The sequence below is a fragment of the Amphiura filiformis genome, chromosome 1 (genome assembly GCF_039555335.1).
Source record: "Amphiura filiformis chromosome 1, Afil_fr2py, whole genome shotgun sequence".
NCBI lineage: Eukaryota > Metazoa > Echinodermata > Ophiuroidea > Amphilepidida > Amphiuridae > Amphiura > Amphiura filiformis.
In genome coordinates this window covers 10,929,310-10,955,907 of record NC_092628.1, presented here as the reverse complement: position 1 = coordinate 10,955,907, position 26,598 = coordinate 10,929,310, and the positions used below count along the sequence as shown (strand labels likewise).

At 38.8% G+C, this 26,598-nt stretch overlaps 1 protein-coding gene across 3 annotated transcripts in view; it reads left to right on the top strand.

Moving 5' to 3' along the window:
* The window catches only part of LOC140152284 (nipped-B-like protein A), a 51,800-nt gene extending 46,179 nt beyond the window's left edge, over nucleotides 1–5,621 (top strand). For all 3 annotated transcript variants that reach the window (XM_072174679.1, XM_072174617.1, XM_072174744.1), the window contains exon 42: nucleotides 1,008–5,621. In XM_072174679.1, the coding sequence (XP_072030780.1) occupies nucleotides 1,008–1,079 (72 nt within the window). In that variant the 3' untranslated portion in view covers nucleotides 1,080–5,621. The remainder of the gene's footprint in view (nucleotides 1–1,007) is intronic.
* The last annotated feature ends 20,977 nt before the right edge of the window (nucleotides 5,622–26,598 follow it).

Genomic DNA, 26,598 nt, shown 5'->3' with positions numbered 1-26,598 from the left:
GCAGCTTAACTTATGAGCGCAAGATGACAGGGGTGTCAAGAGTGGCTAACCATCAAAATATCGCACAACGAAAGTTGAACACAATCACACCTTTGTTTTCAGATTTTTGTCTTTATTACTTTTTATGTTTCTCTTATTTTTCATTGTTGAACTTATTGCACAAAAGAAATATATTGAAAAATTAAATATTGTACACTGAAAATGAATCGGTTTTAGAGCTTCTTGCGTCTGGTGGTAACAAATAAAGGATGATGGTCATTAGAGAAGAACATGTTTTTGGTGAAAGTAGTTCTGCACACTGTATCTCCTGTTATCAACATAATGAAATGAATAACAATATTTTGCATTTAGGGCTTGCTTGGATTTTGTTGACTTGAAATCTCCGCTGCTGTTTGTTTTTACATTTCTGACGGAACTCTTGAAATAAAACTGAACAAGTTTTATTCTTTGTTTATCATAATAAAATATTGCATCTGCCATGCTATGGCTGGGTCTACTCAAGTGCCCCGCCAAACATGCCAAATGCATGGTGGCTGTGACGGTGGTATAATGAACCTTGTGTTGCATTATGTCACGTAAAGAGCTTGGTCAGGAATGCCTGGAATGCGGGCTAAGTACGTAGGTTATGAACTTGACATTCACAGGGGTACTAGTAGAGGGTACATAGATTATATCATGAAAAGGATATTTATATTTGTTAAAATTAACTTAGATCATTTTCAAAAATCTACATGTAACCTTATTTTGGGACACCCTGTATATGGTGTGAAGCTTTTCTGCATCTGTGGTCCTCCGCTGTAATTTTTAGTTCTTACCTGTTACTTTGTACTCATGATTAGTTTTATTTGGGTCTTTATTCTTTTTTTTGAATTGCTGCGGTGGAAACCACATGCAAAATTGCAGCTATGCTTTTCAAATTTCCCTGTAACACTTTCCATATCCCACCTGTTTTGAGGTAGACAATGAAGAAATGTTTTGTGAGATTTGTCCTTAACCGCTATTTCCACTATGCAGCTGACACTAGTAGTGAGGAGGAACCAAGCAATTCAGACGATTCAGATTATTCCGAGGAGGAATAAGTGACATGTCCTTTGTGATACCAAAACAGAGGAGAGGAATCAACAAATGGTGCTCTAAAACAAAGAAGGGAAATATGACAGCCACAATGAGGAAAAAGAACACTATGGCATCTATTCCTTACGTTCCAACACATCGAGGGAAACTGGAAAGCTGTGAAAATAAACAATAACCGTTCAGCTTCTGGGAACTGTTACCGAGTCACAGCCATTGTTATAGCCACAATGAGGAAAAAGAACACAACAATGGCATCTATTCCTTACGTTCCAACACATCAAGGGAAACTGGAAAGCTGGGAAAATAAACAATGACCATCCTGCTTCTGGGAACTGTTACCCTGTAGACAAATTTTTCTGTACAAGGATGTGATTTCACCATTTCAATCAATATTGAAGTTGCAAATGCTGTGTAATGACTAGTTATGCGTTGTAAAGACTAGTTATAAAGAGGATGAACTGTACGCTATCCATAGTGTTTTATGATATGGACCTTGACCAAATTAGTCTGTGAAATATTGCACAGTGTCCACTCACAATACAAAGTGAAAAGGATTAGGACTGGGGTGGAAAGAATCAGATGTTTAATAAAGAAAAGTTCATATTGTTAATTTACATTGATATTTTTGAAGTACTATGTTTGGAAAAAAAATTGGGGAAAGACAGAAAATGAAATTAAGATTTTTTAAATTTAGGGGGTCATTCACCCCCGATCGGGGGTTAACGCTACCCCTGGTAGTGAACCCAAAATTCAACCATAATATTACCTTAATCTACCAATTTGATCCTCACCAGAAGACTTGGCCTTAATCTTCCATACACAGAGTGAATTTCAAATGGGGTTACCAGACTGGGTGACTCCTTTTGAAATTCACAACCCCTGTGTAGGCGATTTAAGGTGATGTCTTCCATAGAGGGTGTATGGATTTCAAATGGGATAGCCCAATACTATTGCATAATGCAGATTGCTGCAGTTCATCCTCTGGATAAAAGGTACATCATTATTATATGCAATGTCAGATCAACTCTTTGTTGTTATAGTTTTCTAGATAAATGAAACTTCTTCAAGTTTCACCAAGATCAACATCACAACTGCCTGTTATGGGTTAGATTCCAGATCTGTGGCCAATATATGTTGGGGTAGAGTACTTAAAAAAATTTCCCCGATATTTCAAAATTGATGAAAAATAAGGAGTTATTCCAGTTAAAATCCATACACCCCCTGCCCCTGTGGAAGACATGATCTTAATCTTCCACACATGGAGTGTAGATTTCAAATGGAGCCACCCATTCATGTTACCCCATTTAAAATTCACACTCCTTGTGTGGAAGATTGAGGTCATGTCTTTCATACGGGGGTGTAGGGATTTCAACAGCAATATCCCAATACCAGTGAATACATAATGAAATGACTTAACGTAACCATTCATTCACAATGGTGCTACTATTTCCAAGAGAAAATCCAGATGCTAATGAACGTAGAGCTGCACTTCCCTCGGCATTTCCATGAAATATTTGTCATATTCTTTGGCCAAGTAGAATAGTAAAATGTGACATCATCTGATCCATCAGGCCAAAGTTAGCAATCATGAACTTGAGATATAGGCAAATATAACTTAAGGAGCAAACAACATAAGAAAATTGACATATAAAAAGTTCATAACTTTGCAAGCAAGGATAAAAAGGACTTCGGGATATTTACATTCATACGCTTAGGTACAGGGCAAGTTAGTAATGGGAGCATGGTGGCCAAGCGGAACGAGCTCTGACTCGTAATCGGAAGGTTGCGAGTTCGAGCCCCGGCGACGCCATCGTGCTGTGCCCTTGAGTAAGGCACTTTATCGCGATTATTCCTCTCCACCCAGGTGTATAAATGGGTACCGGCATTCTTAAATGCTGGGTAGATAACAGACTTGCTGTGGAGGAAGTGTGGCGATCCCCCACAGCAACATTTTCACGTTGGAGTCTATCGCTAACGAAATAGAGATGGGCACTCCGTCCTGTTAAAAATGCAGGTTCGATTCCTTTGGCTCCTTTACCTAGTAATGGTAATAAATAAAATTTCAAAATGTCTGACATTGGTCTTATTGAATCAGATGGTGTCACAAATGGTGTTTAGATGGACTTTGTCAAATACTGTGATCAGTGCAAGTGTGCTTACTTTTTATGTTACCTGTATTGTAAATAACGTTGTATTTTCTGTTTATATCCAAGGTTTATTTTTTACTAATCAATCCCCTGTGACTTGTACTACTATTTTTTTTATTTACCAATATCATTTGTACTAATTGTAACATTTATGTTTATACTGACACACCAAAGGTTGCGATCCACTCACTGGCTTTTAGTTAGATATTTTCAGTAGCCCAATTATTTTTTTTGTTTGTTTTTACATTTATTATTTTTTTACTTATATTTGTGTTTTGTCAGTTTGAGTAATTAGACCTCTGTATTCTGCTCTGACTTGGATGGAGTAGGCCTTGCGTAACCATTATACTCAATGCGATCCTTGCGAGAAATCTATCAAATAGCAAAGTACATATGGGCCTTGAAATTAATGAGATGAATTTGAATTTCATAACAAAAGGTGTTGAGCTGGTTTACTAAGCGGGTTACTAAAAGTTGAAATCCATACACCCCTTATGGAAGACATGACCTTAATCTGCTACACAGGGGGTGAAGACTTCAAATAGGGTTACTCATTCAGGTAACCCCATTTGAAATTCACATTTCCAGTGTGGGAGCTTAAGGTTGTGTCTTCCACAGAGGGTGTATGGATTCAACTTGAATAGTCCAATACTAACCTGTCAATACAATAAATGAACTTGCAGTTACATGCATTGCAGTTGCAAATAACCATTGGCAGGACTTGTATATCAACTGGGAAATTTTAACTTTCACTCCATGCATGTTGTGTTGGGGTTGCTTCAAATTGATTCTTTATACTTGCAGTTGGATGGGCTATTCCTTCCAGTTGAAAGCCACACACCCCCTATGAAAGACATGACCTTAATCTCCCTCACAGGGAGTGTGAATTTCAAATAGGTTGCCTGAATGGTTGTGTCTATTTGAAATCTACACTCCCTGTGTGGGAAATTAAGGTTATGTCTTCCATATGGGTATGTGGATTTGAACTGAATAGCCCAGTCTTCCTTCTTGTGGAAAGAACACCTGACTTAACCTTCACAATTAAGCTTTTGCTACAAATGTTAATGCTTTCGTTGTGATCACTGATATTGTCTTAATGGGCTATTCCAGTTGAAATCCATCACCCACTGTGGTAGACATGGCCTTAATCTTCCACACAAGGAGTGTGAATTTCAAATGGGGTTATCTGAATAGATGACTCCATTTGAAATTTACACCCCCTGTGTAGGAGATTGAGGACATGTCTTCCATAGGGGTGTATGGATTTCAACTGCAAATCTGCAATAGCTTCATATGGCAGGTGTTTTGAGAGAAGATATGTTTTCTGTTAAGTCATTTCTCATACTAGTCTGGAAATCCGTGATTCCAAAAGGTTATTTGATTAAAGTCATTTTTCCAAGATGTTAAGTCTTTGAAAGAAAGGCCTCACAAGAAAATGGCTGTTGTTATAAAAAAACACAGAATAAGTAGTCAAAACTACATGATGCTTTTTTATCCTTTTCTGGAAACTGGTATTCATAATTTGCAAAACTATGCCTTGATTAGATTTCAAAAAGAACACAGCTCAAAAACATAATATTTATTCCCTTGTGGGGGAAACAATTAAATGCTCAACACACCCATGCAAACGAAAAGCAGACTTAAGTTAATATATTAGTTTCCAATAATAGTACCCGGTAACTATTTCCATGATTTTGAAGTGGGCTATACCAGTTGAAATCCATATAACTACTGATGGAAGACATGACCTTGATCTCCCACACAAGGAGTGTTAATTTCAAATGGGATTACCTGAATGGGTGACTCCCATTTGAAATATACACTCCCTGTTTGGGGTGTATGAATTGCAACTGGAATTAGCCCAATTCAACACTAAAAGGTAAAAGATGCATCACAGTTGACGCTAGAAGTTGTCAAGGTCAAATTTCACGATGGGCTGCTAGTGGGTTTCCCCCTTATAATTTGACATGAAAATATATACAAGTTTCATCGTTTTTGACTTTGAACCGACGTTGGTGGGAATGAGGCTGTTGTTGTTGGTAGCATGTCATCATGTAGTGAGTGGGTGTTCATGACGTAAAACAGTTTAAAAATGTATTGTGTTGGTTATTGAAACAATTTGTACGGTTTTGAATTTTCAATGTTTTTTCTAAATCCATTTTAAATTTGTTCATATTCGAAGGAAACACTGTCATTTGTACTGTTCAGAAGTGACGCTGTACATGTATAATATTTACAGTACATTTGTATTAATAAAATTAAAATTGTACATACAGAAATCAGCTGCATTATAAGACAAAAAAGAAAATTCACTCGTTTTAATGCAATAGTTTAGGATGGTAAATCTTTACCAAATCCTTTGAAATGTTTTCTCAGTTGGAAGAAGAAAAAAAAATCCCATTTTTTTTATTTTTTTTAACTTAAGATTTGTGATGAGTCATAATGTAAAGGCTTTTTTTCTAGAAGGGTTTAAGATTATTTATTTGTGCCATAGTATGAACAGTTTTATTACGATAACAGGCAGATGGCCTGCCCCTGTGTACAAACGCATGACTACTGTAATATACAGGCCTACATGCCATATTTTTGAGTGCGACATTAAAACTTCATGACAAAAAAGTTGTACAAAACTATATTGGTGTCTTGTGTCTTTGATTATCCCAGTGTTGTATTGGCTGGTTTGATCACCGAATGCGTTGTGCTCTTTTGCAAGTTACGTTGTATGAATGAGTGTTGAGTGACAGCCCGTACACTTTTATATTGAGGAAATTCAGATTTTTACACAACATAGGTACGGTATGTTCCATTGCCAAACTGAAGATGTTAAGCGAGTCGTGTAGGCAAGAAAGTACTCGCTGCTATGGCGATCTGCTACCAAATCATGTGAATGGCAGCACACCAAACCATTTCAAGGGCAAGTTTTGGAAAAAGAATGAATATGGGGAACTAAAAGGCTTTTATTTGGTTACAACCCATCAAATCAGTGTAAATCACCAAAACGTGAGCAATTTACAAACTAGTGAGTAAGGTTGTATTTCCAAGCACCGATTGACCACACAAAATACAATTTACAAACTAGCGAGTAAGGTTGTCTTTCCAAGCACCGATTGACCACACAAAATACAATTTACAAACTAACGAGCAAGGTTGTCTTTCCAAGCACCGATTGACCACACAAAATACAATTCACAAACTAGCGAGCAAGGTTGTCTTTCCTAGCACCGATTGACCACACAAAATACAATTTACAAACTAGCGAGCAAGGTTGTCTTTCCAAGCACCGATTGACCACACAAAATACAATTCACAAACTAGCGAGTAAGGTTGTCTTTCCAAGCACCGATTGACCACACAAAATACAATTTACAAACTAACGAGCAAGGTTGTCTTTCCAAGCACCGATTGACCACACAAAATACAATTCACAAACTAGCGAGCAAGGTTGTCTTTCCTAGCACCGATTGACCACACAAAATACAATTCACAAACTAGCGAGTAAGGTTGTCTTTCCAAGCACCGATTGACCACACAAAATACAATTTACAAACTAGCGAGCAAGGTTGTCTTTCCAAGCACCGATTGACCACACAAAATACAATTCACAAACTAGCGAGTAAGGTTGTCTTTCCAAGCACCGATTGACCACACAAAATACAATTCACAAACTAGCGAGCAAGGTTGTCTTTCCTAGCACCGATTGACCACACAAAATACAATTCACAAACTAACGAGCAAGGTTGTCTTTCCTAGCACCGATTAACCACACAAAATACAATTTACAAACTAGCGAACAAGGTTGTCTTTCCAAGCACCGATTGACCACACAAAATACAATTTACAAACTAGCGAGTAAGGTTGTATTTCCAAGCATCGATTGACCACACAAAATACAATTTACAAACTAGGAGGAGGAGTACACCCATCTAGGAGTAGTAAGAAACCAATCAAGCATGCTGAATGTTGATGAGAGAATACAGCTTGCTAGGAGGACAGCTTATGCTCTCATGGGCGCTGGCTTTCATGGTAAAGATGGTCTTTTACCCCAAATTTCATACCATGTTTGGGCAACTTATGTTATTCCAAGGATGCTCTACGGTTTAGAGATTGCTACCTTCAAGGAATCGGACTTATCCAAGCTGGAAGCTTTCCAGAGGAAGACCCTGAGACAGATACAGTTCCTTCCAGAGAAACCCACTCCTAGTAATGTAGCGGTTTATGGGCTACTTGGCGCCAAATCCATTAGAGCCAATGTTGAGCAGTTGATGTTGATCCACTTTGGTAACATTATCCGAAGTGAAGGTACTATAGAATGGGATATTGCAAATAGGCAGTTAGCCATGAAGGATGGCAAAAGCAAGAGCTGGTTTGTACGTATCAAGCATCTCCTGAACAAATATGACCTTCCATCTGCGTATGTATTACTTGGGAACCCACCAAAGAAAGCAGTATGGAAAACTCTTGTGACTACAGCAATCAACAGGTACTGGGATGAGCAGAGTAGAGACGAGGCTGGAACAAAGTGTTCTTTGAAGTATCTCAACACAGCTACTTTCTCCACTGGTGCAGTCCATCCTGTATGGGGAACACTATCTGGGAACTGTCGGGAAATTGAAATGGCGGCAGTTAAAGCTAGACTGCTCACTGGATCTTATGTTCTTCAGGCGAATCGTGCTAAGTTCAATCAATTTGAAGTGGACCCAACATGTACTATCTGCAATGATGGACCTGAAGACAGATGTCACTTCATATTAGGCTGTAGTAGTCTCGAGAACACTCGCCGTTACCACATCGGAAGGATTTTCCGCCTGCTTCAAAGAATATACTCTTGCAAAACAGCCGAGACTCTCATCAGAAACCAAGAGATCCTTCTACAGCATATACTCGACTGCACACATGGATTGTTGTCCAGCCTGGAGATTCGGCCTCCGCTCTCAACTTTGTATGAGGATATAGAACCGATATCCAGAATTATGTGCTTCAGTCTTCACATGAAGAGAGCATCCTTGCTCAATATTTTTGTGAGATAGATTCTGCATCAGTCAATGCGATCATGTGCCAACTGCTACTGACCTTGTTTCGCTGCAATTTTTTCAGTATGTGGCATGTGGCATTTATCGCGAGCTGCTTTGTGCATGTATTGTGGCTTTAGAAACTGCTGTATATATTGTGGCATATATACAGTGATTTTTTGCCTGCTGTGGCATGAACCTTTTTTGCATGAGCTGCACTGAGAACTGTATATTTTTTTTTTGCATTGGATACATGTGTGGTGGCGGGAAAGTGCTTCATTGAACTTTATCAATATAATCATCATTTGTGCTATCAGCTAGTGGTGGTGGGAAACAGATGTTAGATGTACCTTAACTTACGCTTTAATGCGGTGCGCCTGTTTACAGAGGCGGAATTTCCAAACCAACCAACCAACCAACCAACTAGCGAGTAAGGGTGTCTTTCCAAGCACCGATTGACCACACAAAATACAATTTACAAACTAGCGAGCAAGGTTGTCTTTCCAAGCACCGATTGACCACACAAAATACAATTTACAAACTGGCGAGCAAGGTTGTCTTTCCTAGCACAGATTGACCACACAAAATACAATTTACAAACTGGCGAGCAAGGTTGTCTTTCCAAGCATCGATTGACCACACAAAAAACAATTTACAAACTAGCGAGTAAGGTTGTATTTCCAAGCATCGATTGACCACACAAAATACAATTTACAAACTAGAGAGCAAGTTCGTCTTTCCAAGCACCGATTGACCACACAAAATACAATTTACAAACTAGCGAGCAAGGTTGTATTTCCAAGCATCGATTGACCACACAAAATACAATTTATAAACTAGCGAGCAAGGTTGTCTTTCCAAGCACCGATTGACCACACAAAATACAATTTACAAACTGGCGAGCAAGGTTGTCTTTCCAAGCATCGATTGACCACACAAAAAACAATTTACAAACTAGCGAGCAAGTTCGTCTTTCCAAGCACCGATTGACCACACAAAATACAATTTACAAACTAACGAGCAAGGTTGTATTTCCAAGCATCGATTGACCACACAAAATACAATTTACAAACTAGTGAGCAAGGTTGTATTTCCAAGCACCGATTGACCATACAAAATACAATTTACAAACTAGCGAGCAAGGTTGTATTTCCAAGCACCGATTGACCACACAAAATACAATTTACAAAGCAAGGTTGTCTTTCCAAGCACCGATTGACCACACAAAATACAATGTACAAACTAGTAAGCAAGGTTGTATTTCCAAGCACCGATTAACCACACAAAATACAATTTACAAACTAGTGAGCAAGGTAGTCTTTCCAAGCACCGATTGACCATACAAAATACAATTTACAAACTAGTGAGCAAGGTAGTCTTTCCAAGCACCGATTGACCACACAAAATACAATTTACAAACTAGTGAGCAAGGTTGTCTTTCCTAGCACCGATTGACCACACAAAATACAATTTACAAACTAGCGAGCAAGGTTGTCTTTCCTAGCACCGATTGACCACGCAAGATACAATTTACAAACTAGTGAGTAAGGTTGTCTTTCCAAGCACCAATTGACCACACAAAATATAATTTACAAACTAGCGAGCAAGGTTGTCTTTCGTAGCACCGATTAACCACACAAAATACAATTTACAAACTAGCGAACAAGGTTGTCTTTCCAAGCACCGATTGACCACACAAAATACAATTTACAAACTAGCGAGTAAGGTTGTATTTCCAAGCATCGATTGACCACACAAAATACAATTTACAAACTAGGAGGAGGAGTACACCCATCTAGGAGTAGTAAGAAACCAATCAAGCATGCTGAATGTTGATGAGAGAATACAGCTTGCTAGGAGGACAGCTTATGCTCTCATGGGCGCTGGCTTTCATGGTAAAGATGGTCTTTTACCCCAAATTTCATACCATGTTTGGGCAACTTATGTTATTCCAAGGATGCTCTACGGTTTAGAGATTGCTACCTTCAAGGAATCGGACTTATCCAAGCTGGAAGCATTCCAGAGGAAGACCCTGAGACAGATACAGTTCCTTCCAGAGAAACCCACTCCTAGTAATGTAGCGGTTTATGGGCTACTTGGCGCCAAATCCATTAGAGCCAATGTTGAGCAGTTGATGTTGATCCACTTTGGTAACATTATCCGAAGTGAAGGTACTATAGAATGGGATATTGCAAATAGGCAGTTAGCCATGAAGGATGGCAAAAGCAAGAGCTGGTTTGTACGTATCAAGCATCTCCTGAACAAATATGACCTTCCATCTGCGTATGTATTACTTGGGAACCCACCAAAGAAAGCAGTATGGAAAACTCTTGTGACTACAGCAATCAACAGGTACTGGGATGAGCAGAGTAGAGACGAGGCTGGAACAAAGTGTTCTTTGAAGTATCTCAACACAGCTACTTTCTCCACTGGTGCAGTCCATCCTGTATGGGGAACACTATCTGGGAACTGTCGGGAAATTGAAATGGCGGCAGTTAAAGCTAGACTGCTCACTGGATCTTATGTCCTTCAGGCGAATCGTGCTAAGTTCAATCAATTTGAAGTGGACCCAACATGTACTATCTGCAATGATGGACCTGAAGACAGATGTCACTTCATATTAGGCTGTAGTAGTCTCGAGAACACTCGCCGTTACCACATCGGAAGGATTTTCCGCCTGCTTCAAAGAATATACTCTTGCAAAACAGCCGAGACTCTCATCAGAAACCAAGAGATCCTTCTACAGCATATACTCGACTGCACACATGGATTGTTGTCCAGCCTGGAGATTCGGCCTCCGCTCTCAACTTTGTATGAGGATATAGAACCGATATCCAGAATTATGTGCTTCAGTCTTCACATGAAGAGAGCATCCTTGCTCAATATTTTTGTGAGATAGATTCTGCATCAGTCAATGCGATCATGTGCCAACTGCTACTGACCTTGTTTCGCTGCAATTTTTTCAGTATGTGGCATGTGGCATTTATCGCGAGCTGCTTTGTGCATGTATTGTGGCTTTAGAAACTGCTGTATATATTGTGGCATATATACAGTGATTTTTTACCTGCTGTGGCATGAACCTTTTTGCATGAGCTGCACTGAGAACTGTATATTTTTTTTTTGCATTGGATACATGTGTGGTGGCGGGAAAGTGCTTCATTGAACTTTATCAATAGAATCATCATTTGTGCTATCAGCTAGTGGTGGTGGGAAACAGATGTTAGATGTACCTTAACTTACGCTTTAATGCGGTGCGCCTGTTTACAGAGGCGGAATTTCCAAACCAACCAACCAACCAACCAACTAGCGAGTAAGGGTGTCTTTCCAAGCACCGATTGACCACACAAAATACAATTTACAAACTAGCGAGCAAGGTTGTCTTTCCAAGCACCGATTGACCACACAAAATACAATTTACAAACTGGCGAGCAAGGTTGTCTTTCCTAGCACAGATTGACCACACAAAATACAATTTACAAACTGGCGAGCAAGGTTGTCTTTCCAAGCATCGATTGACCACACAAAAAACAATTTACAAACTAGCGAGTAAGGTTGTATTTCCAAGCATCGATTGACCACACAAAATACAATTTACAAACTAGAGAGCAAGTTCGTCTTTCCAAGCACCGATTGACCACACAAAATACAATTTACAAACTAGCGAGCAAGGTTGTATTTCCAAGCATCGATTGACCACACAAAATACAATTTACAAACTAGCGAGCAAGGTTGTCTTTCCAAGCACCGATTGACCACACAAAATACAATTTACAAACTGGCGAGCAAGGTTGTCTTTCCAAGCATCGATTGACCACACAAAATACAATTTACAAACTAGCGAGCAAGTTCGTCTTTCCAAGCACCGATTGACCACACAAAATACAATTTACAAACTAACGAGCAAGGTTGTATTTCCAAGCATCGATTGACCACACAAAATACAATTTACAAACTAGTGAGCAAGGTTGTATTTCCAAGCACCGATTGACCATACAAAATACAATTTACAAACTAGCGAGCAAGGTTGTATTTCCAAGCACCGATTGACCACACAAAATACAATTTACAAAGCAAGGTTGTCTTTCCAAGCACCGATTGACCACACAAAATACAATTTACAAACTAGTAAGCAAGGTTGTATTTCCTAGCACCGATTGACCATACAAAATACAATTTACAAACTAGTGAGCAAGGTTGTATTTCCAAGCACCGATTGACCACACAAAATACAATTTACAAACTAGTGAGCAAGGTTGTCTTTCCAAGCACCGATTAACCACACAAAATACAATTTACAAACTAGTGAGCAAGGTAGTCTTTCCAAGCACCGATTGACCATACAAAATACAATTTACAAACTAGTGAGCAAGGTAGTCTTTCCAAGCACCGATTGACCACACAAAATACAATTTACAAACTAGTGAGCAAGGTTGTCTTTCCTAGCACCGATTGACCACACAAAATACAATTTACAAACTAGCGAGCAAGGTTGTCTTTCCTAGCACCGATTGACCACGCAAGATACAATTTACAAACTAGTGAGTAAGGTTGTCTTTCCAAGCACCAATTGACCACACAAAATATAATTTACAAACTAGCGAGCAAGGTTGTCTTTCGTAGCACCGCGGAACCTATATCAGCAGTATATATATATATATGAATAGTTCTACCAGTATCACATAAATATAATCGGGCTGCACTGCTAGTGCAGAGCTGTAATAGTGTAAATTATATAACAAATTGGTGCACTTGTTTTTTGAGATTTTTCAAGGAATTCACTGTTTTATAATGTCATGAAATAATACTATAGGATTACAAGTCAATAAAATACGCTAAAACACAATAAAATGCTATAAAATCACTCTGATTTTGTTTATTAAAGCTATACCTATGATGCATATGACTGTTGACAGATATTTCATTTGTTATTTCATTTTTGCAATATAAAAATATATGAATCTGTATAAAAAATAGAATATAAAATATATCCACTTGATATTGTGATGTCTTTGCCACAATAGTAGCTTTCTGTGCTATATTATAATCTTATCTTCAATATTAAAAACATCAACATTTATAATCATTTTTGAGCGATATATATAGTCAACAGAGATAATACTTTTTATTCATACCCATTTCAAAATGTTTTGCCTGACAAATTACATCAATTTATTAGCAAGTTTGCCCCTTTTCTACCGGACATCAAGAGGAACGAAAGGCGCCTCTTGCACATATTCGGGGTACATAAATTTCAACGGGTGTAACGCCGCCGCTTTCAAGATGTATATAAATGTATATAAAATTGAACTATCTACTTTTCTTTTGTCGGATATACTTTATAGCTCAAACAAACCTTTTGGGGGCCTACACCAATGATGTACATTTTGATTGGTATATCTAATTATAGTAATTAGCTCTCGGATAAATTAATAAGCTGATTCCAGAGCATCTGATTTATTTCAAGCCTTTTGCATTTGTGTGACTTTTGTACTTGACCTATCACGTCTTGACCTGAGAGATTGGTACCAGTGGTCACAGTCGACCACTCTATATAGTATCCAATTCTAGCTCTGCCTACACGGTCGCCAATGCACAATCTACAGGCACCATCGGCCGGCGCAGGGCATGGAGGTACAGATCACACTGTGTCTCGCCAACAAACGGAGCAGCCCAAATAATGGCGCTGGGCCGATGTTGGAGACTGGTGAATCAGGGTATTTTGTTTTTGCTGCGATCTTGTTGCAGGATGTGCGATGTGCATCCCACGAGTGTCCTGTTGATCGTTTACATAGTGCAAGCAGTCAAGTAAATCCCATAGATGAACGGAGAGGAGAGTCACAGGAGACTTGCTTTTAAAATGCAGAATGCTTTAGGAAAAGCTTAGAAAAGTATCCCAAAGAGGCTTGAATTAAATGGTCACGATCGAAAGCAAAAGTGTTGATTTGGTTCTTTAAAAGGAACACATAATTTCCACTGTAAAATATTTCGGATTGTGTCTTCGAAATCTCAAACCAGGGCTTGAACCAAATAAGCCCGGTCTACTATTAAGGTTTGATTTGTTTGATCGAACTAATTCCAGTATGAAAAGTCGTTTCATTGTAATATAAATAATATCCGTTTTGAAATTTTGATTTCTTTCATAAGCAGTGTTACAGACAAATGCAGTGCATTATTCCAAAATAACTTTTGAGTTTTTCTTTGAAAACTAAACGTTTAACGACATCAGTTTTTAAACTAGTTCGCGTGTTTTAACACGCGATTAAAATTTCTCCGTGTGTTGTCCCTCAGAAAACAAATTCACAAAATAATTAAATGTTTACATTTTCGAAAACTTGGTTAACCAAATCCCAATGCAAAATGCTATGGGAATTAATTTGGATACACCTTTCAGCTGACAAGTGATACACCGGTTGCAGCCTATGATATTAATGTTGATTAAAATGTCGGGCAAAACAATCTTGTTCAAAACTGCTCTAAAAATGAACAAATTTTTCTTTAATGATTATTTCAATGATTATTCAATATCTTGAACTCAGGCTCGCATGGTCCGGATGAAATACGTAGAGTCTGGTTAAAGCTTCTATTACTTGTGGTTTTGATGGTCCTGTGATGACGGGTCTCCAGCGCATCAATCGACTCCACCACTTGATGGATCTGTGATGCTTTTTTGGCTGAAAATAGAAGGTAAGAAAGGATTATTCAGGTTGTTTTTTTTACATTTGAACATATCGAATGTAGTTCAGCTGTAATGTGATTTTTATATTTCAAAAATGTTGCAATTTTAGCATATGGCGTTGGCACTTTTACCACATCAAAATAATTACAGCCTAATTGTAACATTTTTGACTTTATGGCTGGGGCCGGATCGTAAGGTTTATTTAAGTATTATGTTTTCGACGTTCACAGTGGCATAGGTCTATATGAAAACTAAGACGTAGTCTGTGTACGCATCAATATCTCCCAAGTCTCAATAACACGAATATACAAGAATGCATTGTGGTTCTTGAGTATAGCTTAAAATTTTAAAAACAACAAGAAATAACTGACAGTTAAAATACTCCGAGACTAATTATTTTAGCATTAACTTTGCACAAAAATGTAATGAAAAGCAACGTCATTCAGAAGGCAACCTGCCTTGCCTGGAACATCCACCTCCAGTGAGATGCTGACCACCGGTTATTTTTTAAATAGATTTTTGGGCTTTAAAAAAAATCATTTTAGGCCATTTTCGTCACCCCGGCCTCCTGAAAGTCGCCTCTCGCTTGGCCCTGGCCCTTGAGAAAACGGCAACTGACAATTGTTTTCGACAAAGTTTTGATATTCACCTGGTGACGCCGCCAACACATCAGGTGGACGAGGACCACTTCGCTGAACTCTTTCCTTCTTTGGACCTCTTTGTCTAACATTTCTTCTCTGTGAAAAGAATGACAAATGAGAATATAATAAACATGGAAAATGTAAATATGAGCAGAAAAATGTCATATTTTCTGCATTATAAATTGGAGTTGTCAAAAAAGTGCATGAAGGTTATTTCTGCGTTTTTTAATTAAAAAAGGCGACCATGTACTTAGACATAAGCCTATGTGGCTATGTCTCTTTTCCAAATGTTTCTGTTTCCAGGTTTCATTTATGCACTTTCATGTATAATGTTGGGAAATTGCATGAAACCTTAATGGTAAATATTCCTCCCACTTTCCTGAGTCACCATCTTATGAACACCTACTAAAACAAGCTTCACCATTACGGGATTATAGAAACATTCTTCATCAATGGATCAGACGTTTCCTAACAAATATGACTCCGAGAGTTGCATGTGAGGGTAACATTTCATTACTGTTAAAGAGTTGAAAGTCTCTTGATAATCAGGCGACGACTCGGACGATTCATAAATGGCGACGGCAAAGAGTAAAATGTCAAAATGACTAAAATGGGACGAAAAATGACAAATGGGGACGAAAATTTGGCTTTGCCCCTCACACCAAAAAAAAAAAAAAAACCTCTAGGCTCTAGCATGCTATAGTGACATGTCAATCACTGCAAAGGTTAACGATATGACTACAACTTCAAAAGGTTCAAAAGGTTTTCACCATTTTCCCTCTATAATGTCGAGTCAGAAGACACGAGCCTGGGGAACCCGCCATCGAGAAGCCGGGAACAGCTGATGATTTTCTCTTTTTATATAAAACTTACGGTGTCAATTCTTCCTCTGGTGCGGCGAATTTGTACCCCAAGTTATTTCCATCTTGAATTCTCATAGAATTCGCTAAAGCAAATTTAAGAAATTGCGACATTTTAACAAAATGGTGAGCAATTTTCTTGTTCGGTATCAACTTCTGAGCAAATTTGTTTGTTGTTAGCAACCATGCAGGCGCATGCGTAGTTTATTGCGAGTAGATAACTTGAGCGCGCTTATAACACCGCGAATTACGTCACAATGCTACGCCCTAAGCGCGCACGTGCTGTTTGAAATACGCGCTCATGCATATTTTGTTGAGCACCGTAATTCTTGTTGGACATTGTTGGCTTGATATATTTTGCTTCAATTTGGCGGTTTTGGGCATTGTTTGCGAACAGAGAGAGTGAGGGGGAGGAGGAAGGGGAGGAGGGAGGGGGGAGAGAGATCCAACATTGTGGAATTAATGAAGTGTTTTTCTATTTTCACACAGGCCGCTCGCGGTTGGGGCGCATTTTTTTTTATTTGGAAAATCCAGAAAAAGAAGATATTTTTAAGCAAAAAATAAGTAACAAAATGTTTTCAAAAGATTTTTTCGCATAACTATATTTCCTTTAGAAGCAATATGAATTCAATTAATAATATGAACGATCCAAGAAAATAAACTGTGCAGAACTGAAGAAGAGAAAGCCAAAGCCTTAAATGAGCAGTTCCAGTTTGTTTTCTCATCATCGTCTGGCAGAGGTATATCTGATAATAAAGGTCCTTCACCTCACCGAGCATTTCACCATTATACCACTGGTCATCCACCAGCAAATATAGTTCTTAAAAGCTACAACAACTGAACCCAGCCAAGAGCTGCCAAGGCCAGTGGTCCAGATGAAGTGCCACCAACATGACCAAATTTAGGTTATTGAAATCTGTTGCAGAAGAGTTAGCTCCAGACCTGACTGTTCTCTATCAACAATCCATTAATACAGGACCTATGCAGTACCGTTGCCGCATGCTTTCAAATTGTTGTTTCCAGTGGCGGCGCCAGGAAATTTTTTTCGGGGGGGCATTAGGGGGGCAAAGTGAATTTCAGGGGGGGCAAAATCAACAAAGTTTGCGCAAAATTACCGTAAAAAGTGGAAATTTTCGTAATTTTGGGTTTTTCTGGGGGCAACAGGGGGGCAAGAGTTCTGACTGGGGGCATTTGTCCCCCCATGCCCCCTCGTGGCGCCGCCACTGGTTGTTTCAAATTTTGAGGAAGTGCAACATTTTTGGTGAAATTGCAAGCGGAAGTTTGAAGTATTGAGGCTCTGACAGATAATTTCCACTGCCCATTCATCTCGCATCATTTGTTCAAACTTTTATGTATCTTGCATTGGCGTGGATTTCTTTTTGACATTGGGGGATGGGGTTGGAAAATATCTCTAGTGAATCCAGCACCTTTTGGCGACAGAATAAGTTTATTGTACAAGCGCGCAAAATTTTTTGCATTTTGGGGGCTAAAATTGCCAAATATGATTTGGTCAGAAACCCACACACAGGCGTCAACATTGGGGGATGATTGGGTGGACCACCCCCTGGCAAAATATTGGGAGGATGACCCCCCCCCCTGGATCTACGCACATGGTCTCTTGTAGAAGACATACAAGGGTCATTCAAAAGGTTCTGCCTCAACCCTCGTATGGTTCCCATGATTTTGATCTTGGGTCTTAGGGGCCTTTAGATCTTGTGAAAATTGTTTGTTTTAAAAATAAATATTTTTCATTCGAATTCTTAGCGAAGTAAAAATGTAGCCTAATCAGGACACTTTAACGTTTTCAAAGCCTTCATTCAATAAATTCGTTAATTTCCTTGATATCACACCTAGCGGGACACCCGTGTTTCGCGCGGGTCCCCGCTAGATGAGTAAATGGTAGCGTTCACTAAAACAGGAGGAATTACTCTATAGAATCATTGAAAAGGTATATTTTATTTATCTAAACCTGACCCTCCTTAGGCCTACATTTCCGTCTTAGCTTATTTCTTTCTATTTGGTTTCTTCTACATGGGTCAATTTCGTTCCATTTTTTACATTTTTGCTGCTAGCTTGCGATTTTCCGGTTCATTTTTTTTAAATTTATTTATTTAATCCTGTTCCCGTTATTTTCTTAGTCTGTCCCCCGGGGTCTGTCCTTTCTTACATTTTCCATTTAGTTTTTATTTATTTGCGGCCAAAATAGCAAGGGGCCTCGTCAGCGACTGTTGACTTGCTGACAGCTTAAATCCGCCTCTGAATTTACTTTGGTGGTCGTGGCACTTCATCTGGACCACTGGTCTTGGCTGGGTTCAGTTGTTGCAGCTTAAGAACTCCTTGCTGGTGGATGACCAGTGGTGTCGTGAGATGCTTGGGTGAGGTGAGAGACATTTATCAGGTAGGCCTACCTCTGCCAGACGATGATGAGGAAACAGACTGGAACTGCTTATTAAATGGCTTTGGCTTTCTCGTCATCAGTGGTGCACAGTTTATTTTCTTAGGATCATTCATATGATTAATTGATATTATAAAGGAAAATAGTTTGGTTACTTATTTTATGCTTGAAAATATTTTTTTCTGGATTTTCAAAATAAAAAAGCTGCGCCCCAACCGCGAGCGGCCTGTGTGAAAATAGATAAAACACTTAATTAATTCCACAACAGTTCGGGGGCACTGCTAATTCAAAGACGTCTCTTTTTTTCCACTTTTCCCCCTTTCGTTTGCCTAAAAATCCCCGGATATTGAAATGAGCCTGGGTGGCTGTGGCAAAACAAAATTTTCAACCCAGTTTTGCTAATATTTTGTCCTGAGGCCTGATTTTTGTAACATTTTCGTTCCGGTATATTGGCAGTTATTTTATATATGTTTTCAGTTGTCGGGTTATTTCTTTCAATTTTTGGGAAATCACACCGAAAAAGTAGACCTTTTTCTTTTCCCTCCCTTTTCCACCCTTCAATTTTTGTAGGGGGCACTATACTGCCCCACTGGCTATGCCCAGGCCCGTACGCAGAGTGGGCCGTGCGGTGGGCAAAAGTCCTCAAAACAATCCTAATTTACGACCGTAGTGAGCAAAAAAATATGTTTTTTTATGCCTTTTAGTCAAAAAAAGGTCCAACGTTTGTGAAGAAGGTCCACTTTTTACAAAATCGCCCCCTGGAAAAAAAAGAAACACTTTTTCAAAATCAGCACCCCGCAAAAAACGGGCCTGGCTATGCCACTGCTCTATCACTCCCCTTCCTCTCCTCCCTCTCCTTCTCTCTCTGTCTCCCTCATTTTTAAGACCCGGGGCTGCAGGCCCCAAAGCCCCACTCCCTGGGGCACGCGCCTGGTTTACCGTAATTTGTTGATCTATTTTGAGCCAATAATCATAACATAACCCTACCCCTATCAATAAAATACAAGTGTCCATATTTCTCCGAATTTATCCCATGCACGTGTGCAAGAGTCAGGCCACGAGGTTAGGCCTGAACGTTTCCGTAAAGGGCCTACCATTTTTCAAGTCATTTTTGAATATATTTTTGAAAAGTTGCCGCCACAATGCGTGCCAAAAATCGCTCCCCTCCCCCCTCGTTGACTGGACAAAAATTAATTGTTCCCTACTTTTTTTGCTTAGCCAAAAAAATTCACTCCCCCCCATGACTTGGGATTTTTTGTTACTTCAAAACGTTGGATATATGGCTCGATTTTGCCAATCTAAGTGTTTTCTGGGACCATTTGTCAGAATTTGCACAGATAGATATGATGTTTGCACAGGCAGATATTTGCTAAACATAGGAAAGCATATTCCGTCACCTTCTTTCCGATATGCTGCATCTAGCCCCAAACTGTAAAAAAAGCACGACGTATGTGAAATCACTGACCCGTCTTTGATATCAGAGACGTCTTTGAATTAGCAGTGCCCCCGAACTGTTGTGGAATTAATGAAGTGTTTTATCTATTTTCACACAAGCCGCTCGCGGTTGGGGCGCAGCTTTTTTATTTGGAAAATCCAGAAAAAAATATTTTCAAGCATAAAATAAGTAACCAAACTATTTTCCTTTATCAATTAATCATATGAATGATCCTAAGAAAATAAACTGTGCACCACTGATGAGGAGAAAGCCAAAGCCATTTAATAAGCAGTTGGCCGCAAATAAATAAAAACTAAATGGAAAATGTAAGAAAGGACAGACCCCGGGGGACAGACTAAGAAAATAACGGGAACAGGATTAAATAAATAAATTTAAAAAAAATGAACCGGAAAATCGCAAGCTAGCAGCAAAATGTAAAAATGGAACGAAATTGACCCATGTAGAAGAAACCAAATAGAAAGAAATAAGCTAAGACGGAAATGTAGGCCTAAGGAGGGTCAGGTTTAGATAAATAAAATATACCTTTTCAATGATTCTATAGAGTAATTCCTCCTGTTTTAGTGAACGCTACCATTTACTCATCTAGCGGGGACCCGCGCGAAGCACGGGTGTCCCGCTAGGTGTGATATCAAGGAAATTAACGAATTTATTGAATGAAGGCTTTGAAAACGTTAAAGTGTCCTGATTAGGCTACATTTTTACTTCGCTAAGAATTCGAATGAAAATATTTATTTTTAAAACAAACAATTTTCACAAGATCTAAGGCCCCTAAGACCCAAGATCAAAATCATGGGAACCATACGAGGGTTGAGGCAGAACCTTTTGAATGACCTTATATGTCTTCTACAAGAGACCATATGCGTAGATCCGGGGGGGGGGTCATCCTCCCAATATTTTGCCAGGGGTGGTCCACCCAATCATCCCCCCAATGTTGACGCCTGTGTGTGGGTTTCTGACCAAATTAACCTCATATTTGGCAATTTTAGCCCCCAAAATGCAAAAAATTTTGCGCGCTTGTACAATAAACTTATTCTGTCGCCAAAAGGTGCTGGATTCACTAGAGATATTTTCCAACCCCATCCCCCAATGTCAAAAAGAAATCCACGCCAATGCAAGATACATAAAAGTTTGAACAAATGATGCGAGATGAATGGGCAGTGGAAATTATCTGTCAGAGCCTCAATACTTCAAACTTCCGCTTGCAATTTACCAAAAATGTTGCACTTCCTCATGCGGAAATGCAAGTCAGGATGAGGATGTGCAGTATATCCATCGATGATTTTCGGCGAGTTTAGCCGATTGGTCAAAATTTGAAACAACCAGTGGCGGCGCCACGAGGGGGCGTGGGGGGACAAATGCCCCCAGTCAGAACTCTTGCCCCTGTTGCCCCAAGAAAAAAACCCAAAATTACGAAAATTTCCACTTTTTACGGTAATTTTGCGCAAACTTTGTTGATTTTGCCCCCCCCCCCTGAAATTCACTTTGCCCCCCTAATGCCCCCCCGAAAAAAACTTCCTGGCGCCGCCACTGGAAACAACAATTTGAAAGCATGCGGCAACGGTACTGCATAGGTCCTGTATTAATGGATTGTTGATAGAGAACAGTCAGGTCTGGAGCTAACTCTTCTGCAACAGATTTCAATAACCTGAATTTGGTCATGTTGGTGGCACTTCATCTGGACCACTGGCCTTGGCAGCTCTTGGCTGGGTTCAGTTGTTGTAGCTTTTAAGAACTATATTTGCTGGTGGATGACCAGTGGTATAATGGTGAAATGCTCGGGTGAGGTGAAGGACCTTTATTATCAGATATACCTCTGCCAGACGATGATGAGAAAACAAACTGGAACTGCTCATTTAAGGCTTTGGCTTTCTCTTCTTCAGTTCTGCACAGTTTATTTTCTTGGATCGTTCATATTATTAATTGAATTCATATTGCTTCTAAAGGAAATATAGTTATGCGAAAAAATCTTTTGAAAACATTTTGTTACTTATTTTTTGCTTAAAAATATCTTCTTTTTTCTGGATTTTCCAAATAAAAAAAAATGCGCCCCCAACCGCGAGCGGCCTGTGTGAAAATAGAAAAACACTTCATTAATTCCACAATGTTGGATCTCTCTCTCCCCCCTCCCTCCTCCCCTTCCTCCCCCCCCTCACTCTCTCTGTTCGCAAACAATGCCCAAAACCGCCAAATTGAAGCAAAATATATCAAGCCAACAATGTCCAACAAGAATTACGGTGCTCAACAAAATATGCATGAGCGCGTATTTCAAACAGCACGTGCGCGCTTAGGGCGTAGCATTGTGACGTAATTCGCGGTGTTATAAGCGCGCTCAAGTTATCTACTCGCAATAAACTACGCATGCGCCTGCATGGTTGCTAACAACAAACAAATTTGCTCAGAAGTTGATACCGAACAAGAAAATTGCTCACCATTTTTGTTAAAATGTCGCAATTTCTTAAATTTGCTTTAGCGAATTCTATGAGAATTCAAGATGGAAATAACTTGGGGTACAAATTCGCCGCACCAGAGGAAGAATTGACACCGTAAGTTTTATATAAAAGAAAATCATCAGCTGTTCCCGGCTTCTCGATGGCGGGTTCCCCAGGCTCGTGTCTTCTGACTCATTATAGGAGAGGGAAAATGGTGAAAACCTTCTGAACCTTTTGAAGTTGTAGTCATATCGTTAACCTTTGCAGTGATTGACATGTCACTATAGCATGCTAGAGCCTAGAGGTTTTTCTTGTTTTGTTAGTGTGAGGGGCAAAGCCAAATTTTCGTCCCCATTTGTCATTTTTCGTCCCATTTTAGTCATTTTACTCTTTGCCGTCGCCATTTATGAATCGTCCGAGTCGTCGCCTGATTATCAAGAGACTTTCAACTCTTTAACAGTAATGAAATGTTACCCTCACATGCAACTCTCTGAGTCATATTTGTTAGGAAACTTCTGATCCATTGATGAAGAATGTTTCTATAATCCCGTAATGGTGAAGCTTGTTAAGTAGGTGTTCATAAGATGGTGTCTCAGGAAAGTGGGAGGAATATTTACCATTAAGGTTTCATGCAATTTCCCAACATTATACATGAAAGTGCATAAATGAAACCTGGAAACAGAAACATTTGGAAAAGAGACATAGCCACATAGGCTTATGTCTAAGTACATGGTCGCCTTTTTTAATTAAAAAACGCAGAAATAACCTTCATGCACTTTTTTGACAACTCAAATTTGTAATGCAGAAAATATGACATTTTTTCAGCTCATATTTGCATTTTCCATGTTTATTATATTCTCATTTGTCATTATTTTCACAGAGAGGAAATGCTAGATAAAGAGGTCCAAAGAAGGAAAGAGTTCAGCGAAGTGGTCCTCGTCCACCTGATGTGCTGGCGGCGTCACCAGGTGAATATCAAAACTTTGTCGTAAACAATTGTCAGTTGCAGGTTTTTTCAAGGGGGCCAAGCGAGAGGTGACTTTCAGGAAGGGGTGACGAAAATGGCCTAAAATGTTTTTTTTTAAAGCCCAAAAATCTATTTAAAAAATAACCGGTGGTCAGCATCTCACTGGAGGTGGATGTTCCAGGCAAGGCAGGTTGCCTTCTGAATGACGTTGCTTTTCATTACATTTTTGTGCAAAGTTAATGCTAAAATAATTAGTCTCGGAGTATTTTAACTGTCAGTTAGTTATTGTTGTTTTTAAAATTGTAAGCTTTACGCAAGAACCACTATGCATTCTTGTATATTCGTGTTATGACTTGGGAGGTATTGATGCGTACACAGACTACGTCTTAGTTTTCATAACGCCACTGTGAACGTCGAAAACATATTATACTTAAAAAGCCTTAAGATCTGGTACCATGAAGTCAAAAATGTTACAATTACGCTGTTATTATTTTGACGTGGTTAAAGTGCCAACGCCGTATGCTGAAATTGCAACATTTTTGAAATACAAAAGTCACAAAAAATCACATTACAGCTGAACCACATTCGATATGTTCAAATGTAAAAACAACAACTAAATAATCCTTTCTTACCTTCTATTTTCAGCCAAAAAAGCATCACAGATCCATCAAGTGGTGGAGTCGATTGATGTGCTGGAGACCCGTCACTACAGGACCTTCAAAACCACTAGTAATACAAGCCTTAACCAGACTCTACGTATTTCATCCGGACCATGGCAGCCTGAGTTCAAGATATTGAAATAATCATTGAAATAATCATTCAAGAAAATGTTTTTCATTTTTAGAGCAGTTTTGAACAAGATTGTTTTGCCCGATATTTTAATCAACATTAATATCATAGGCTGCAACCGGTGTATCACTTGTCAGCTGAAAGGTGTAGGCCTATACAAATTAATTCCAAAAACTTAACCCATACCGTTTTGCATTGGGATTTGGTTGAATCAAGTTTTCGAAAATGTAAACATTTAATTATTTTGTGAATTTGTTTTCTAAGGGACAACACACGGAGAAATTTTAATCGCGTGTTAAAACACGCGAACTAGTTTTTTTTTTTTTTAAATTTTTGTTTTTAAACGTTTAGTTTGCAAAGAAGAAACTCAAAAGTTATTTTGGAATAATGCACTGCATTTGTCTTAACACTGCTTAATATGAAAGAAATCAAAATTTCAAAACGGATTTATCTTAACATTTGTCTTAACACTGCTTAATATGAAAGACATCAAAATGTCAAAACGAATATTTTTTATATTACAATGAAACGACTTTTCATACTAGAATGAGTTCGATCAAACAAACCAACCCTCTATAATAGACCGGGCTTATTTGGCTCAAGCCTGGTTCAGACTGGGCTTATTTGGCTCAAGCCTGGTTTGAGATAGACTGGGCTTATTTGGTTCAAGCCCTGGTTTGAGATTTCGAAGAAACAATCCGAAATATTTTACAGGGGTAATTATGTGTTCCTTTTAAAGAACCAAATCAACACTTTCGATTAAAACATACCAACTTTAATACAAGCCTCTTTTGGATACTTTTCTAAGCTTTTCCTAAACGGCATTCTGCATTTTAAAAACAAGTCTACTGTGACTCTCTTCTCCGTTCATCTGTGGGATTTACTTGACTGCTTGCATGGAGTGTAAACGATCAACAGGGCACTCATGGGGTGCACATCGCACATCCTGCAACAAGATCGCAGCAAAAACAAAATACCCTGATTCACCAGTCTCCAACATCGGCCCAGCGCCATTATTTGGGCTGCTCCGTTTGTTGGCGAGACACAGAGTACCTTCAAGCCCTGCGCCGGCCGATGGTGCCTGTATAGATGGTGCATTGGCGACCGTAGGCAGAGCTAGAATTGGATACTGTAGAGTGGTCGACTGTGACCACTGGTATCAATCTCTCATGTTAAGACGTGATAAGTCAAGTACAAAAGTCACACAAATGCAAATGGCTTGAAATAAATCAGATGCTCTGGAATCAGCTTATTAATTTATCCGAGAGCTAACTATTAGATATACCAATCAAAATGTACATCATTGGTGTAGGCCCAATATATATTTAACCTTTCCACTGCTTAAATTCAATATTTGTTTGGTTTGAAAAAGGTTTGTTTGAGCTATAAAGTATATCCGACAAAAGAAAAGTAGATAGTTTAATTTTATATACATTTATATACATCTTGAAAGCGGCGGCGTTACACCCGTTGAAATGTATGCACCCCAAAGATGTGCAAGAGGCGCCTTTCGTTCCTCTTGATGTCCGGTAGAAAAGGGGCAAACTTGCTAATAAATTGATCGAGTAATTTGTCAGGCAAAACATTTTGAAATGGGTATGAATAAAAAGTATTATCTCTGTTGACTATATATATCGATCAAAAATGATTATAAATGTTGATGTTTTTAATATTGAAGATAAGATTATAATACCGTATAGCACAGAAAGCTACTATTGTGGCAAAGACATCACAATATCAAGTGGATATATTTTATATTCTATTTTTATACAGATTCATATATTTTTATATTGCAAAAATGAAATAACAAATGAAATTTCTGTCAACAGTCATATGCATCATAGCTATAGCTTTAATAAACAAAATCAGAGTGATTTTATAGCATTTTATTGTGTTTTAGCGTATTTTATTGACTTGTAGTCTTGTAATCCTATACTATTATTTCATAGACATTATAAAACAGTAAATTCCTTGAAAAATCTCATTTGCGTCTCAAAAAACAAGCGCACCAATTTTTTACATAATTTACACTGCAGCTCTGTACAAGCAGTGCAGCCCAATTATATTTTTGTGATACTGGTAGATCTATTCATCAATACCGCTGATACGGATACCGGTAATTGATGATGTATGTTTAATTTCTTTATCGATGAAA